We start from the raw sequence: 15200 nt of genomic DNA on the forward strand, positions 1-15200 counted from the left end.
CCCCCCCCCCCCCCCCCCCCTTAGGGCCCAGCGTCCTTGCTAGCACACCACTCGGTGCCTAGCTCTGATACCATTTGTAACAGCCCAAGCCTACCGCTAACAGATATTATTCGCTTGGCCTATTACGTGTCACCGTCAGCCTTACGGTTTTAAAACACGTTTACTAGGGAGAGGTTTCTACACCCTTATAAGAAATGTTTTGTTCTCATCTCCAACCAATATGGGATCTCACATTATGAGTTAAGCCAAGTGTTCTATATAGTAGTAGGTTGAAGACATGTTCCAAATTCTAGAAGATCTAAAATGTCTACTTGAAGTTGCAGGGACAAAATTTCACAGGTTATAGTACACCTTTAGCAGGTTTCAAGCAGGCTTTTTCTTAACCTTTATTTATAAAAAGCAGTCATTCTGATTCCCAAAAAGAAAGGACAACTAGAACATGCCTCTAATTGTTCATGCAGTCGCTTCTGGACCTCCATCTGCAGCTTAAGTGCTTCCGTAATTTGCATTCCCCTGCAAATGGGTGGTGACAAATTCTAGTGTTAAGCCCATCAAACAGTCACCTACCAACTAAGAGCAAGAGGGGTGGCTGCTTCTAAATTGTATTTATATCAACTTTCAATAAAACACAGAGCTGGATAAAAAGTGAAGGCGATTAGATCCACTTACGACGAGCCACCAATGTTCGGTAGAACATCAATAGAATCCTTCTGGTCAGCCTTTTTCCCTTGCATCAACAAGACAACAAACGGGTGAATGACTTTGTGAATGTCACTAGAGGTCTTACGACGTGCCTGCAAAAAGTTCGAGCGCATAAAGATGGAAAAAGAACAACTGGAAACTAGATTCACCTACCATCAGACGATGAGTCGGGAAGGTATTTTGCAAGTCGATATTTCTGGATGAATCCAAGAAAACAAATTAGAAAATAAATTCTATGCATGCTAACATAAACCTCTCGTGTAAGGATAGGTGAAAGATCACAGTACCTGCAGGTGGCTTTTAACGTGGTATATCGTTAGACCTTGAACACCCATCACTCTAAGGACGCCTTTGGGTGTAGCACCTAACAAACAGATGAAAAATGCACACATAAACATGGTTAAACATCGTTTGTTGGCCCATAACTTCAAGATAATCTACCCTTACCTGCAACTTTACTACAGTTTATCATGCTTTACACTTTTACTCTTCTATTTTCTATATTAAAATATGCTTCTCCTTCCTTGATTGACGAACTGTTTATGATCAATAGAAAGTTTCTATAAGACGGAAGACTATTTATGTAGGAAACCACCTCCTGAATGTAAATTTGCATGATGACTTCTTTTTTTGGAAGAAGATCAATGGCGTGATGCATACAGCTTATTATGTCTATTTGTAATATGTTTGTTTGTTCTTTCATCCTTAGCCACAATATACATATAGATGAAGAAGATGCCAAACTACAATGCCGCAAGTGGTGAGTTTACTCACGATCTGGACCACCAAGTTGTGCCACTGCATTAACGAATCGTTCGTGAAGATCATGTGTCCATCGCAATCTCTGTTTTGAGGCCAAATTTGGGGTGTTGCTGGGATCATTGCATCCATTTGTGGGTTCCATCGAGCTGGCATCAAAAGGTATGTTCTGATCACGAACTAATGAGTTGTTTTGAAGAAAGCTCGACTTATGAGTACTCTGTTGCTGAAACATGTCATTTACCTGTAAACAATAAGCAAAAAATGACAGAAAACCTCAGAACTTGGGAAGTTTATTGGGACTAATGAGTCTACAGATGTTTGAATCATTTTCTCTTTAGAAAGGGCACTCTTCCTCAACCAAACCTATACCCAGCAACATGAAACACGGGGTATCTGGAGAGTTTATAAGAAAATCGACAATAACTTAGCAATGGCCGAGCAAAGATTGTAGTATCAAGAGAGGTATCTTCCCTAGTAACACTTCTCTTCACCCCACCAAAAAACAAAAAACAGATTAGAATCTGAAAAGACCAATTTCTAATGATATTATAAAGATGGCACAGAAACAGATGCCTATAAGACAAGGATTGTTTACCACAAACATCCAATAAACCAAACCAATCTAAAGTAATCTTGATAAGAATTAAAGCCAGCCAAATGGATACTTCAGCATCAGAACATATCTAAACCCAGGACTTAAAACGAGCTAAAAAACTAGGAAAGAATTAACTAGCAGGCATTGCAACCAGCGAAGAAAAGGAAGAACAACAAATAAGAACCGAACCAGAAACGACAACCAGGGCTTAAAGGGGGACAAGAAGTCAATATCCGAAACCGAAGTCTAGAGAAATGGGGGGGCCTTACAGTTCAAAACTTAGCAACAACATAAACTAGAAGAAAGGCATGTAAATGCAAGATCAAAACATAGGATTAGAGAGAGAAAGAGGATAAGTAGATACCCAGATCTAAGACCGCATCCCTGAATATCGGGATGGCGCCATTTCTGTCTTTCTGTAAGCTCACGAGTTTCAAAGGAATCAATGTTGTGGGTAATCGAAGCAAGAAGATAAAAATTGGATTCCCTCGTGGTTGCGGTGCGTTAGTTAAACTGAAGGGCATCAGATTCCTTCCTGTATCTCGGTTTGTGCGTCATAGAGTCTCTCCCTTGGCTTGGATTGGCTTGGCTTGGCCTTCAAAGTTGAAAAGGAAAGAAGGCGTCTGCGACTGTGAGCAGTCTCATCATCAGCCTTTGCCTGCTTTGTAGGAAACACAAAATCCGCTCCATTTCGGACTTTCCCCAAATCTCAATCTCTCTTCATTTCTCCCTTCAAACACTTCCTTTTCAAATTTTTGGATTTTATTGGATAAAAAAAAAAAATCTTACTTTGAGATTGTTTAATTTTTTTTAATAATTCTTGAGAACTGCCCCCTTTTTTTTGTTAAAGTAAATTAATATTCGGTGAATTTCAACTTTATTCCTAAAAAAAGTAGCAAAAATCCACATGGATTATAGGGTTTCTTTACCCATATAATTTGAATATATATATATATATATATAACAAATCAATTTTTTTTTTTAAGATTTTGGATAAATTATTGACTTATTAAATAAAATATTCAAAAACTATTGTATAGTTTTAATATTTATAATTTATTAAACATAAAATTAAAACTTGTATAATTATTAGGAAAATTTATAGAACAAATAAACCCAATTAAAAATTTAGAATTTATTAATATTTTTTAAAAATAAATTTAAAAAAGTAATCTTTATTTGAACTATTTAAAAATAAATAAATAATAATAATAATAAAAGAATAAAAGAAAAAGGGAAAAGGAACGGCTCTTTCCGTTCCAACAGAAAATTATTTGTGTTGTGGTCAGAGTCAAAAAGACATTGGAAGTTGGACTTTTCCTTAGCTTTTGGAGGACAGCTACACATCAAAGTATAAAACTTTTTTTTTTTTTTTTTTTAATTCTTCAAATATAAATAATCTCTTTTAAGAGACATCTTAGATTTGCATTTTTTTTTTTCTTGTCTCAAATTAATCAAATTAATGTAATGTTTCATCTTCTTAAAATGGTAGATTGTGAGATCCAGCTCCAAAGATAGTGGATCATGAGATCCTACATTGGTTGAAGAGAAAACTTCTTAGTATACACGTTCTAAAATCATGAGGTTTATAATAATACGCAACAGATTAAAACGGACAATATTTACTAGTGGTGAACTTGAGCGGTTACAGTTAACTTCATTGCAATATATTTATCGGTGTGTTAATGGTTGTTATGGTTTAGCATGAAAAATAATCATGATACCCATCATCATTGGAAGACAAGGTCTATTTCACTGCTAACAAGTGAAAGAAGATGTGTTTCCAACAAAACACTACTGATTACACCCTGATAATGGATTCATGTCTGCCTACGCCAGAAAGAGGTCGACTATAATTGTTCAGAACAGCCAAAAGAATGACTAACTACTTGCATTTTCGACGAGTTGTCTACGTACTAAACGGCGTTCGCTCGTGCAAGATTCTATGGATGGAAAATAATGAAATTTTTACAAAAGCTGGAAATAGAACATACTTTTCATCAATTCTGATGAGTTTTTGTCTGCAGAACTTCATCCCCACATGTTGCACCCGGATATGGTGAGATGGTTCACTTGGATCATGTTGGCATCTTGTATTATTTCCTTGGCTTCACCCCAAATCAAAGATGCATTTTCTGAATCCAAGTTAGCCATGTTTTTCTTGCTTGCAACGGGACTTTTCTCCATGGCCAATCCCCCTGGACTCTCGTTCGAGGTTAGGCAGCTTTCGGTCGAACAATCAGCCCTTTGGCGACGAAGATTAGTCTGAACTTCTTCTGTACCATTCACTCTTTCCATCTCTTGTGATTGTGAAGCATAGAAACCAAGTGGGTCGATAGAGAAACTTCTTGGGCTCTTACGATTTTGTCCTTGGGACTTCTTGCTGTCCGAGTCCGAAACCGCACCTCCAATGAACTGATCTGCAAGCATTTTACAAGCTCTCTCAAGCATAGCCAAATATCTTCGCTCGGCATCCTGACGAATCCGGAGGTGCTTCTCTGCCTGCCCAACGATGGTAAAGTCAGCTAGCTCATGAATTTAGTGTATCATACATTTTATATCAGTAATTCTCAATGTACTCGATCACGAGGATAATCAACCAAGCAAGTAAGCCATCTTAAAACTAGAAATTAACAGTTCAAGCTCACCGCTAGCATATATTGTCCTATTTGGGATTTCCCCTTCGGGATTCCCCTCTAAAGTTTTTAAAACGCGTCTGTTAGGGAGAGGTTTCCACACACTTACAAAGAATGTTTCGTTTTAGGATCTCACACTTGCTCCATTTAAATTAAGTTTAGAATCCACCAGGCATTCATTAACAGAGTTGGATCTTCATGAAATCTGTCTAAAACCATCATAAATTTCCATTTTAATGTCAAGGATGAGAATTTTACCTCAACTTGCAGATGTAACTTACTCTGAACTTCCATTTGCGCTCTTAATGCCTCCTTGACTTCATAACCACTAAAACAGACATCAAAGTTATACACGGTTCGAAAATACGACAAATCTTGTAAAACAAAACATTCAAGGCATTATCATAAGTGTCTTAAAGGAGGGAAAAAAAAAACTCTTATCTTACTCGGCCATTTCAGAAATTGGCAAGTCAGGAGAGAAATTATTGGTACTTGGGCTTTCTAAAAGATATGCACCTGATGTTCATTGCACCAAGCGATAAACAAAGATTTAAATATTTGGACCAGACAGGTTAAAGCTTTCAGAAATGAGTAGCTAGTGCAAATACTGGTGGTGAGAGGAAGAAAGCAAGCTCTTTTGGATAAGAACTCCATGACCCAACACTAATAAATGCAGTTGATATCAGCAGAGACTCATGGAGGCTATATCACTTGAAATGCAAAGACAAAACAGAAATTTATCGCTTACCATCCTTAGATGCCTCACCCATATCCTTCCCTGATTGCTTACCTAATCTGTATTTCTGAAATGAAGAAACAAGCAATGCATAAACACAAAAATTCATCATGAATTCCAACATCAGTTTCTTTTTGTTCATAAAAACATTCCTCTTTATGTCATTATGATTACCTGGAGGTGGCTCTTCAGATGGAAGAGAGTAAGTCCTTTCACATTCATTGTTCGCATTATTGCTTTTGGTGTAGCTTCTGCACCAAGTGTTCAAATGTTAAACCCTTATCATTGATTATAGAGTTCATGTATGACCCATATCCTCCACACCCTTGTCCCCACCAACAAGTCAAAAGAAAGATAGCAATCAAAGCATGCATAGCATATTCTCTATGCTACTGAGCTGTATTAGCAACAAAGTGAACTTAATGATTACAACCCAAGTTCTGGTTTTTGTAAAACCTGGAGTCTTATGGTCAAACATGTCAAGCACTCTCCAGAAGACACGAAATAACAGGATCTTCAAAGAAAAAGTATAGAAGGCCAATTGATTTTTGTCAGATTGTACAATTTTAAACCTTAATGGGAGCGCTTCACACAATTCCTTTTGTCTAATACTTTCTCCTAGCAAGGGAACACCTTGTCTCCTTGGCTTCTAAGTTGTTCTTTTGGGTTCTCACAAACTCAATTAGATCTCAAATCTTTTCAGCTTCAATTATCTTTATGGGAAAACAAAAACTATCTTCAAACTGATGGGATACCTTGTTGACAGACTGTGACTTGATACTCCTAATGGGGCAAGGCTAACAAAACCGATCAATTGTGATAAAACGGGATAACTTCTTTGATTGAGCAACTATTAATTATCGCTTCTAAGATATGATCATGAGGGAATCTTGATATGTACCTTACCGCCTAGACCATTGAGCTAATTAGTGAAGGTTTTCATTTCAAACTACGAAAACCTCAAAGTTGTATGTAGTCTACTCATCAACATCCAAATCTTGTCTGGTTCAGCTCATGTCATGTCCACTAACTTTCATACCAGGTAATTTATTCATATACAAATTTGAAGTCTTGGACAAAGTCAAACAAACTAGAACGGCAATCAAACCCACTGCTAGTAGATATTGTCCTCTTTGGATTTTTCCTTTCGGGTTTCCTCTCAAGGTTTTAAAACACGTCTACTAGGGAGAGGTTTCACACCCTTATAAGGAATGTTTTGTTCCCCTCTCCAACTGATATGGGATCTCATAATCCACTCATTCTCCTCTCTAACCGATGTGGGATCTCACAATCCACCCCCTCTAGGGATCAGTGTCCCCACTGGCACATCGCCCAGTGTCTGGCTATGATACCATTTGTATCAATTCAAGCCCACCATTAGTAGAAATTGTCCTCTTTAAGCTTTCCTTTCAAGCTTCCCCTCAAGGTTTTAAAACACATTTGTTATGGAGAAGTTTCCACACTCTTATAAGAAATGTTTCGTTCCCCTCTCCAACCGATGTGAGATCTCACAATTGCAGTGAATACGTGAACATAAAAATGATGAGTCGTACTACTTAGGAATCAAACAAAACTGTTTATAGATATCTTTTCTATCCAACTTCAAATCTTTTAGAATTGTATTTTAATAGTTTATGATGTTCAATAAAGTCATCATACTGACTAAAGTGGAAGCATAGTTGGATAGAAAATCTAATGGTGCTGACATCCTAATTATAAATTCATAATTAGATTATATCTGAAAAGTCTAAATAGAATTCTTAGCTGACATACACCTTAGATTTCAAGAACCAGATTCGCAAGAAAGATAACAAAGTTTAATCCCTTTTCCTGTTTTGTCAACCTTAGAGGTTTCCTCCGCAAGAGTGTCCTTTTGAGCTAATTATCAGACTCTTAATCCAATCATTTCAACTAAAAACATAGACAAAACAACTGAATCTACTCAATGAAGTGTTCCCCAAAAGCTTACTCCAATGAGTTTCCCAATGTCTAGAGATAGCTGATGCAAAGAATGTTTCCTTTTAGCAAGAAAAATGAATGAATACACCAAAAAGCCATATAAAAAGCTGGTCAAAGAAACCAAGAAAGCTAAACAAAAGTTGCAGGGATTCCAATCATTAAAAATAAGAAACAAAGTGACTATCTAAATCTACTCAATTTGTGAGCCAATTAGAAGCATACTCTCCCTAGACAACAATCATTTATGAACACTCTTCAAAGAACTCAAGCACAAAACCCCCCATTTAAACTTCCATGGCTTTGATAGAGTCGTCAAATTTTGAAGATTGGTTTAGAATCTGCAGAATTTAAGCGTTCTAGAGGAATTGAGCTTGGCCTCCCATACCATTTCTCTTAAGTCTAGACCCATGTTTTCTTTTCTGCCATAGGCTATCTAGTTTATGTTTTCTTTACCAGGGCAAATGCTTAAATGATCGTTAAGGATGAGAATCATTGAACAGGATCAAACTTCCCGTTTACATTGCGAGCAAAAGTGAAAACCGGAAGTAAAACGTAGGCGTTACAGTGGTTGGCCCTAAATTCAAGAGTACTTAAAATGATGATCGAAAACCGAAAACTAGGTATTAAGCATACCATCGCTGCTATTTCTTAGTAAAAAAGAGAAATGTTATTCAAGCTAGTTGAGTGAACAGGTTTTCTGCTTCAAGTAGTTCGTGTATGGCAGCAAACAGATAAAGAACAAGAAGAACACATCCAGATTAATGAGACGAAAAGCTCGAGAAATTAGGTAAAAGAAGAAAGAAGCACTAACTGCTAGCACCACCGAGCTGAGTGACGGCATCGACGAATCGCTCGTGAAGATCGGCAGTCCATCGGAGGCGAGGTTTGGGATCTGAAGTCAAGACGAGACAAGGATCTCCCCGATGGCTGTGGGTGAGTTCGGAAGCAACAGAACCACGGCCGCCATGGATCTGGATATCTCCATCGGGATTAACAAGCCTCGGAAACATATCCTTCCGAAAGAAATGCTGGAAGTTGAAATGAATCAACAGAACAGGGAAGGCGAAACTCTGAAGAAACAATGAAATTGTTCACAGAAACGAAGAAGAAGATGAAATCTGTAGTTTGGGTAGCAATGATTTACAGAGAAATTGAGGCTCCATTCCCTTTCTGCTAAGAAGGTGACGAAAAGGGTGGGAAAAAGTAGTGCTTGAGAGAGAGAGAGAAACAGAGAAACAGAGGAAATTGGCGCACACTTCGAAGCTTTGTCTTTTTCTGTCATCATCGTCTTCGATGCACCAATTACTTGTCAAATTGGAGAATGTAATAAACGACGACGATTCCTCCATGGAAGGGCAAAACGGGAATTCAACATTTTAAGTTGCTCCGTATAAGAATTATCGACCTTTAAAATAATGATAAAAAATTTCTTATCATTTATATTATTTTTAAAATTTTATGAATATTTTTTAAACACGCGTTAATTTATTAAATTTTATAAATGATAGGACTAATAGACCTCAATAATAATAACAAAATTGAATTAATAAAAGAAAAGCAGCTTTAAATCTTTTTTCAAGCAAAGAAAAAAAAAATTGAAAAATCCATTGCTAAAATTATGTATATATATTATTATGTCTGATTAGAGCGAAATTCCCATATTGTCCTTTGTGTCACGCGACAAATAATTTTGTCATATTGATGACTTTGTGGACCGGTAGTTGAATGTTTACTTTTTGAGCTAAGTGTTAGGAATTATTTTATTTTATTTTATTTTATTTTATTTTATTTTATTTATTTATTAACCAATTACAATCATAATCATTTATTTCATTTATTTCGTTTATTTGAACCGGTTGCCAATTAATGTTTATTTTACCATTATACCCACCACCTCAATTCAATTTTTTTTTTTTTTTTTAATAAGGCAAGGAAACCAAATTAAGTTTATTCTCATCAGAGTAAATGTAATAAAGTAAAAAAGAAGATTGTGCTCAAGTTTTATTCATAGTTATAGAATAGTGATTTATCGAAAGGTGTCAGCAAACTAAAGTCTCTTATATACTAACAGGTAGAGATGATACTACCGACATGATTTCTCAGCACCCGATCAATCACATTTCTCTACTCAATCCCTTTCTATTTTGTGAATTCTTGTATGTAATTCGCCTGTAAGGGAGCCAATTTCTTAGAAAACGTTTCTTGGTTAAAGGGGTTCCATAACTTCGAAAGCATTATATGAAAGATCATTTCTTTGCCTATGAGTTGTACTCTTTTATCGAGTCACATTAATCTAGCCTCATCTAGTCCTCCTTCCTATCACATAATATAAAAAAGCATTCCTCCAAAGCTCCTTCGATAACTTTCACTTCCATATTACATAGATAGTTGTCTCAAGTTCTTTGTGTAAAGAACGTCACAAAAAGGTCACGAACTTCTCCATTTTTGCAAAGACTTATGCACGATGGAATAATGTCATTAAGAATTTTCCAATCGAAATTTTGTATCTTCAAATGCAATCTTGCTTCCCAAAGGAGTTTCCACACTCTTGCTTCCCGATAAGTTGACGAGTATGACCCAACTTGATCCAACTCTCGTTGATCAGGAGACTGGCGAACTTCATTGTTATCTCTTCGAGATAGGATGATCATATTTTTAAAAGGTCTAATCCATAAGTAGTAACGTGTCTTACGACACAAGTAAACATAATAAAATTGAAACCAAGTTTATATTAATTGAACTTTACTGGTTGAATCTTCACCGGTGAATATGAACAAAGTTAACAAACATTCCTATCATTGACAAGTATAACAAAACCCAGCTACCAAACATACTGAATCGTCTCTGTCCTTTTTACAATGCCATCTTTTGGTTCTGAAGAAAGGGGGAAAGAATAGCTTAGCGTTGAATCTCATGCTGCTACCCCATCATCCAATCACTTCAGCATCAGATACTGTGTTGCTCTACATTTTGGAGCTCTCTTCTAAAGCTTCCTCTGTGTCCCGTCCCTAAACTTAAAGCCGGTAAGAATGCAGATGCTTTGCCCATCTTCTAGCCATGAACGGGTCGTGATAATCCCATCTTTCGATGCTGCTAATCCTCCCGCCCAGACTCGGATCCTCTTCACTGTTTTCACGACCAGCTTCATTGAGAGTACTATTGTTGTTGCTCTTGTTTCCTAAACTTAGAAAGATTTCGCCTGCTTTCATACACTCCTGGTCGTCGACCTCCCCATCGACATAGCTGTATCTTACCCTGACACGTCCTTCATTATCACTGCACAGGTTGTCGATTACAATTCTCTTTTCTTCGTCACCTCTCAACTCTGCAATACTAATGATGGTTGATCTGCCACTTTCCTCTCCAACTCTTAGTTGGATGTCTCTGATGATTCCTCTCAGTACTTTTGTCATCAGAAACTCTTCAAACTCCTGCATTACAAAACCATTTGAAATGCTGAACCCCATTCCTACGTGAAACCAATGGATTGGGACGGCAGGCGATTCCAAGTTGATGAGATGGTAAGGTTGAGTTCGGCTATCAGATAGATGCAGAATGGAGGAGTTGGGATTCTTGTGAATACTATCCTCAAGTATCTTAACTGCTTTCCTCAGCCCTTCCACGGCATCTGCCTGCCCCATGTAGAAAAGACGGTCAATGACTTGTAAGGCAGCTCTCTTTCCATAAGATGTCATACGTTTCAAAGGAAACACACGGGTAGCAGCAGACGAGTAGGTAACAATGGCCAAACGGTCAATGGAACGGAGGGAGGAAACCACCAAGGCCATGGCTTGCTTGAGGAGTCTCAGGTGTGGGCCATTGGAGCATGCAACCAGGACTAAGTCAGTCGCTCGTTGATGTGCCAATTTCACCGAAAGGAAAGCTCTCATTCTGTTCCTGAGGTAGCCTGTAGTACGAGGTGTTTGCCAAGCTGGTGATTGCAACAAGGGAGAGGGGCTTCTGCAGGGGAAGTGTTGACGCAGTGGTGGCCGAGCATGGTGGTTGGAGCATACATAACCCGGGGCGCAACCACTCACCTGGGTCGGAGGACAGAAGCTTGATGGGGTCGAATGTACAGAGAAAGAGAGACGAGAATCATGAGTAGGTGTATGGTCAGGTTCAACAGGGTCATCATCATCATAGCGTGCAGAGAGCAGGAAGGACCGGCGATTGATACGGAATGTGGCAATGGAATCATCAAGAATACGGAGAATAGGATCACTCTGGGTGCAAAGTGGGGCTGAATTCCTAGGCAACTGTGTCCATTGAGCTCGACAAATGGGGCATGTGACACTGCCATGGCGGACATTAGAGGAGATGCAAGTGAAATGGAATGCATGAGAGCACTGTGCAGTGAAAATGGCCTGCCCTGGACGACTCCCTTTGGTCTTGTAGTTTAGAGGGTCAAGGCATATGGCGCACAGATTCTGCCATACGAATCAAGACAAATATGCAGATAAGATAATTGATACTGAAAAAGAAAGAACCTCTGACTCAATTTAGAGCTCAACTTTTCATAATGTTTATTATTTATTAATCATACAAGTATACTTTATTGCTTGGTATTAAATATGTCTCATTTTAATTTAACACAGTAACGATTATTAAATAATAAAACTATGACATGACAGACTAAGGAAATAACAACAACCAGTTTAAATCTTGAAAAAGAGAAAAAAATTGAAAAGTAAGCAATTAAGATGAGTTAGGAAGAAATCATAACTTTTCTGGTCCAAGAATAAAGTTGAACTCTCTCTACTGGCAAGAGAGGATTTGACTGCCTTTTTGCTCAGATCTTTTCAAAGGGTTAATATAATGTTTCACTCCAGTAATCAGATTCACATCAAAAGCATAAAACCAAAGATCAAGCAATGAACAAAAGACTTCTTAAATTGATAATGGCTCAAAAGCTGTGCAAGTATCTACCATAATCAAGAAATATTTTGTCTGTTCAAATAATCAAATTTTTATGACAATGTTAGGAAAAGGAATAAGATATTTTAATTCCTCTGCCAATTCATGAACCCAACAAAGATTCAGCTACAAGAAAATCAACTAAAGCTCGCACTTTTGTGGGAATTCAGATTAAAAAAGGAGTGTTGGTTAAGATTATAATATACTTGAAAACATGAGATAACAATTTTCTAAAAACAGTTATTGGAAAATGTTTTCACTCAAATGTTATTCTAAATAAACAGAAAATCCTTTTTTATCCATCTTCCAAAAAAATCAAACAGGAATGCAACACTAAATGGCTGCAAGAATCGCAAAGATTTCTGCACTCGAACTCAAAATGCTAAAATGTTTTCTTTGACCAAGACAAGTTGCATACGGAGCAGTACTAAAACTAGGCAAATTGTTCATAAGGGGTCAATTACCTTGGAAGGCAGATTGTTCGTGGTTCTTGATTCTGTTTGTTCTGCAATTTCAGATTCTCCAACTTCTTCCACGACGTACCTTGGTTTTTCAGCGGATGGAGCAGCCGAAAAATTCGAGGCCTGTAATACAAAGTCCAATAAGAGGAAAACCAAATTAGAGTTCCACCAGAACAAAATCGGGACGGATCATACACCGTAGTACAGGAAACAAAACAAAAATTCGTATGTAATCAAAATTCTACGAAAGAAAAAAAAAAAAAAAATCCACAGGAAGAAGTGAAAATCGGGAACAAGAAACCAACGGCATTTGAGACAAAAGATCGAAAACAAAGATTTCAGCCATGAAATCTAGCAATTGAAGCAATGTGCAGGTAAGAAACAAGGGAAGAAGCTTACAGAGCGAGCTTTCCGAGGAGAGAAAGAACGGCATGCGTATGCAATCTTTCTAGCAGCTTTCTTAAGAATCGAGGTTCCCCGTCCGCCGCCTCCGCCTGCCATTCTGCAAAACCTCTCACCAATGCACTACCATCACAGCCGCAAGAAGAGTAGAAAGCATCAAATGAAGAAGCAGAAGAAGAATGGCGAATTCTGCAAAATCCGGCAGAGAGGAGAGGAAAGGAATGGAAATGCGCCTGCCTATGGGTGCAAAGTGGAGAGAGTCCCCACAGCTTTAAATTATTCAATGCCGTCCTTTCGCTTTAATTATTTACCCTTTTTTTCCCCTTCTTTTGTCAGTTTCCTTTCCATTTAAATTTATTATCTATAATTTAATTCTTTCAAAAATTTTAAATTTTAGAAATTTATTTTTTTTTTATTTTTTTATAATTTAATAATTTATATTTCTATTAAACACAAAATTCTATATTTAATAATAATAATTAATTTTTTAAGATTGAAAGTTTAAGATTTTATGTAATTTATGTTTAATAAATTATTTAAGCATTAACAAAATTAAATTTCTAATCCATTAGATTTCAATAGTATTTTACTTTTAATTTTTTTAAAAGGTTGAATTTTATGTTTTAATATTAAAAAAATTGATAGTTTAGAAATGTATTAAACAACTCATACAACAGTGATTCGTTCTCGAGCCTTAAAGGTGGTCCCTATCAATCCCAAGAGGAAGAAGCCCTTAATTATCCCACTCAGGTAGTCAAGATGCAGTCTGTTCGCTAGGAGTGATGGACAACGTATTCGTACCAATAACTTCAGTATCACGTGATTCTAAGACATTATTATCATTTTGAGACGAGATAAAGATATTTTCACTGATAAATAAAAATATTTTTTATCATTGAGGATTCATTCAGTTAATCTCACAAAACACAAAAAAGATCTTAAAAGAATACAAATTTAAATCGAACGCGTGTACGAAAATTAAATAAACTAGGATCGACGTAAGAACGGGTTAGATTTGAAAATTGAAAGTATGAAAGTATGAAAGGAGGAGGAAATGAAAAGGTTGATAATGATGGGTTTGGCATTGATCCAGGCAGCCCACCCCCGCAGCGCTTGAGTGCAATGCATGATGGCAAAGGCAAAGGCAATGGCAAAGGCAAAGACAAGGCCAATTTGGGAGTCAACAAAGCAACCGCCCGGCGCGCCCCAACATCTCAAATGCTTTTGATTTTCTTCTTCTGCCCGTTGTCTTCCTTTTGGCACTTTTCATATAAGGAGTTCATCCCCCTTTCATTCACTCCGACCAACCAAACACATGCCTTCTTTTCCCACTTCTCCTACTTGCATTGCATTTTACGTGTCCATTTCATTGTCGTTTTGAAACGAAAGAGTACGGATAAGATTCGATTTGATGTTGGAAATGTACAAACGGTCTGCATTCGTTATAGACCCTGATGTTTTTTGATATCTATTAGTGGAAGATAGCATCTCTATCTCTATTAGTTTTATTCACGAGAACCCATGTAAAATCAATCGTATCTATATCAATAAGAAATGACAAAAATCTTAGGTAAATAAGTGCATATGTCTGGCTTCCCCTGTCCAAGTCTCCCGTTAGCAAATGTTGTCCTTTTTTAACTTTTCATTTCAAGCTTTCCCTCAAGGTTTTTAATTACAAATAACAAAGATCTCCTTCTCTTACTAACACTCGTCTTTCGGGTTTTAAGGATAATGGTATTAGTTCAAAATATAAACTTTAAGAACCCAATTGTAGAACTGGGCATGTATATCAATAAGAAATGACGAAGATCTTAGGTGAATAAGTGCAAATGTCTGGCTCAGACTAAAAATGAATAACAGTGAACATTTCAAGCCTCCCACTAGCAAATATTATCATTTTTTAACTTTCCCTTTCAGGTTTTCCCTTAAGGTTTTTAATTACGAATAACAAAGATCTCCTCTCACTAACACTCGTCTTTTCGAGTCTTTCAGGTTTTAAGGATAATGGTATAAGTTCAAAATCTAAACTTTAA

The 15200-nt window shown here is 37.0% G+C and overlaps 3 protein-coding genes across 6 annotated transcripts in view; all 3 read right to left on the bottom strand.

The window, feature by feature from the left end:
- Positions 1–2789, bottom strand: part of LOC111478721 (myb family transcription factor PHL7-like) — a 4149-nt gene extending 1360 nt beyond the window's left edge. Inside the window, exons 1-7 of one of the 4 annotated variants that reach the window (XM_023123144.1) lie at positions 2060–2277; positions 1889–1949; positions 1477–1705; positions 990–1066; positions 856–898; positions 670–727; positions 444–513 (exon numbers count right to left, since the gene is read on the bottom strand). In XM_023123144.1, coding sequence (XP_022978912.1) covers positions 444–513; positions 670–727; positions 856–898; positions 990–1066; positions 1477–1696 — 468 coding nt within the window. In that variant the 5' untranslated portion in view covers positions 1697–1705; positions 1889–1949; positions 2060–2277. Of the gene's footprint in view, positions 1–443; positions 514–669; positions 728–855; positions 899–989; positions 1067–1476; positions 1706–1888; positions 1950–2059; positions 2278–2328; positions 2352–2423 lie in introns of those variants that run through there. The other 3 variants (XM_023123145.1, XM_023123143.1, XM_023123146.1) reach the window with 3 other exon arrangements.
- Positions 2790–3789: 1000 nt separating this feature from the next.
- Positions 3790–8694, bottom strand: LOC111478004 (protein PHR1-LIKE 2-like). Its single transcript, XM_023122048.1, has 6 exons — positions 8202–8694; positions 5606–5682; positions 5444–5498; positions 5142–5211; positions 4954–5023; positions 3790–4561 (listed from the first exon to the last, which is right to left on the bottom strand). Exons 1-6 carry the CDS (start codon positions 8398–8400, stop codon positions 4091–4093), a joined length of 942 nt encoding a protein of 313 aa, XP_022977816.1. The 5' UTR covers positions 8401–8694; the 3' UTR covers positions 3790–4090.
- Positions 8695–10096: 1402 nt separating this feature from the next.
- On the bottom strand, positions 10097–13422 carry LOC111478697. Its single transcript, XM_023123105.1, has 3 exons — positions 13165–13422; positions 12769–12888; positions 10097–11817 (listed from the first exon to the last, which is right to left on the bottom strand). The coding sequence occupies exons 1-3, from the start codon at positions 13264–13266 to the stop codon at positions 10405–10407; spliced, it is 1635 nt and encodes a 544-aa protein (XP_022978873.1). The 5' UTR covers positions 13267–13422; the 3' UTR covers positions 10097–10404.
- Between the last annotated feature and the right edge of the window lie 1778 nt (positions 13423–15200).

The sequence above is a fragment of the Cucurbita maxima genome, unplaced genomic scaffold, assembly GCF_002738345.1.
Source record: "Cucurbita maxima cultivar Rimu unplaced genomic scaffold, Cmax_1.0 Cma_Scf00004, whole genome shotgun sequence".
Taxonomy (NCBI): domain Eukaryota; kingdom Viridiplantae; phylum Streptophyta; class Magnoliopsida; order Cucurbitales; family Cucurbitaceae; genus Cucurbita; species Cucurbita maxima.